Source organism: Acanthamoeba castellanii, assembly GCF_000313135.1.
Source record: "Acanthamoeba castellanii str. Neff unplaced genomic scaffold scf7180000084658, whole genome shotgun sequence".
Classification (NCBI taxonomy): domain Eukaryota; phylum Discosea; order Longamoebia; family Acanthamoebidae; genus Acanthamoeba; species Acanthamoeba castellanii.
In genome coordinates, this window is record NW_004457303.1 from 1 (window position 1) to 2,846 (window position 2,846).

Genomic DNA, 2,846 nt, shown 5'->3' on the forward strand with positions numbered 1-2,846 from the left:
ACTGCCAGTCGTGGACGTGCCACAGAACAGGAAGGAGGGGAAGGCAGGGGTGCGGTTTCAGTTGGTGAGCGACCTACACCTCGAGTTCCCGGGCTGCCTCGACAAGCTGCCTCACATCCCCGTCAACGCCCCCATCCTCTGCCTCCTTGGTTTGCTCCCCCCCCCAACCAGCCTCCCCCCCGCACACCACCAACTTCTCTTTCGTTCTTTCGAAGTAATATTCTGAATAAGAACTTATTTTATTTTGATTATTTAACTGACATTATTTTTTATCGATGTATTATTTGGTGCAGGGGACATCGGGTACCCGAACAAGGCGAACTACCGGGCGTACCTGCTGGAGCAGGCTGACCGGTTCGAGCACGTGCTGGTGGTGGCCGGCAACCACGAGTACTACAACCAGGAGAGCGTCCAGCATGCCGACCGCCTGATCGTACCCTTGTCTCCTCCTCTAGCTGTCGCAGAGTAACGATCACTCTCTCGCCGCACATCCTCTCACCATTCCCTGCCTGCACCACGACGCGCAACAGGACGAGATCTGCGCGGAGCGAGACAACCTGCATTACCTCAACAAGCGCAGCGTCCGCGTGGGCGACGTGCTCTTCCTCGGCTGCACCCTCTGGGTACCGTCGCTTCTTCTTCCAAGCCTTGCGGTCACTCTGACTAACCATGCATTCCTTCCTTCCTTCTTCTACCTGGCAGCCGTACATTCCGCCAGAGGCGATCGAGAAGGTGTGGATGAGGTGCAATGACTACAAGATAGTGGTGGAGGGGAAGGCGCTGGAACACGAGACGACGTCGGGCGGCCTCATGTCGCTGATGTCACTCGTCTACAAAAATGTGACCGAAGCGGTGAAGAGCGGCCCGCCACCGGCAAAGAGCGAAGACGACGCTCGAAAGAACGAAGGCGAAAATGCGGAAGCTGGGGCTGCGGAGAAGGAGTACCATCAGCTTACGCCCCACGAAACGAACCTGTGGCACGAGCAGCACGTCGACTGGCTCGTGCAGGAGATCGAACGCGTCAAGGAGGCCAACGAACGCACTGCTGGCGTCGATGGAGAGAAGGTCAAGGTGGTCGTGCTGACCCACCACGCCCCGTCCAAGTTCCGCTGCATCCACCCCGAGGCTGCCGGGATCGAAGAGATCTGCTACGACGACCTCGAATGGATGATGGAAGACCCCGTGGTGCGTGTCATATGCGTGTCGTGTCATGTGCGGTGTGTCGTGTTTGGCGTGTGGGAGCTTACTATTGGTACACGCCACACGCGGCTAACAATTGCTGTGTGCGGCAACCAGGTGGTGTGGGGCTTCGGGCACACGCACTGGTCGAGTGACAACATCATCAACTCGACGCGCGTGGTCTCCAACCAGTGCGGCTACATCACCATGGCCCCTGATGGCAAGGGCTCCAACTATTTCGACCCGGCCATGGTCGTTGACGTCCACGGTGCGTATCACATCCAGCCTGATGCGCGTATCAGTGCCTCCCGATCTAATCATCTGTGTTTGTGCCTTTTTGTGTGGGTCATGATTGCTGGGCGCAGAGTCGCTGGAATTAATCAAGTCCACGCCCACGAGTACGTCGCCTCCGATGTTGGAGTTCAGTTACGGCAGATGGTTTGCTAACCCTTACTTTCACTCTCGCCTCTCTTTCTTTCTTCTTCCTCCAGCCGAGGAACGCAACTGCCTCCTCATGTAGTTGCGTTTCTGGCCCAGCTTGTTTTTGTTGTTTTTTTACAACGGTTGGCCAATCAGGAACTACTCTTTTTGCCACGTCCCACCTCGCTCCACGTGCAAATGTTACCCCATCGTCAGCATGGAGAAGGAGCCACAAGATCAGCAGCAGCTGGTGGGTGAGGAGGAAGAGGTGGAAGAAGAACTGAATACCAACAAAGAGGCCGGGGTGCGGTTTCAATTGGTGAGCGACCTACACCTCGAGTTCCCAGGCTGCCTCGACAAGCTGCCCCACATCCCCGTCAACGCTCCCATCCTCTGCCTCCTTGGTTTTCTGCCCCCCCCCCGCCTCCCCCCCGCACACCCCAACTTCTCTTTCGTTCTTTCGAAGTAATATTCTGAATTATTTTAAAACTGGCATTTTTATCGATGTTTTTATTTGGTGCAGGGGACATTGGGTACCCGAACAAGGCGAACTACCGGGCGTACCTGCTGAGCAGGCCGACCGGTTCGAGCACGTGCTGGTTGTAGCTGGCAACCACGAGTACTACAACCAGGAGAGCGTCCAACATGCCGACCGCCTGATTGTATCATTGTCTCCTCCTCTCTCGCCGCACATCCTCTCACCACTCCCTGCCTGCACCACGACGCGCAACAGGACGAGATCTGCGCGGAGCGGGACAACCTGCATTACCTCAACAAGCGCAGCGTTCGCGTGGGTGACGTACTCTTCCTCGGCTGCACCCTCTGGGTACCGTCTCCCCATTGTCAGGCCTAGCACCAGCGGCCAATCATTGATTCATGCTTTACGCCTAATCGAGCCACGGCCACTGCATGGCGTGTGCGGTGGCTGTGGCAGCCCTACATTCCACCGGAGTCGATCAGCAAGGTGTGGACGATGTGCAACGACTACCGCAGGATTGTGGCGGAGGGGAAGGCGATCGAACCCTCGCCGTCCGCCGCTGGGAATGACGGCGGCATCGTGTCGCATATGATGTCGCTTGTCTACAAGAAAAATCGTGCCCGGCCTGAGGCCAAAGAGCGAAGACGAAGCGCAAAAGAGCGAAGGCGAGGCGGCACCGGTGAAGCATCGGCTCACGCCCCCACGAAACGAACCCTGTGGCACGAGCAGCACGTCGACTGGCTCCGTGCACGGAGATCGAAACGCGGTC

The 2,846-nt window shown here is 57.4% G+C and overlaps 1 protein-coding gene across 1 annotated transcript; it reads left to right on the plus strand.

Annotated features, from left to right (window-relative positions):
* Positions 1–25: 25 nt before the first annotated feature.
* On the plus strand, positions 26–2,821 carry ACA1_346250 (uncharacterized protein; the record flags this gene model as incomplete). Its single annotated transcript, XM_004334451.1, has 10 exons — positions 26–149; positions 294–433; positions 465–623; positions 703–1,071; positions 1,105–1,185; positions 1,826–2,003; positions 2,123–2,182; positions 2,206–2,261; positions 2,333–2,425; positions 2,534–2,821. Coding segments are annotated over 10 exons (1,548 nt in total), but the record flags the coding sequence as incomplete, so codon positions are not given.
* Between the last annotated feature and the right edge of the window lie 25 nt (positions 2,822–2,846).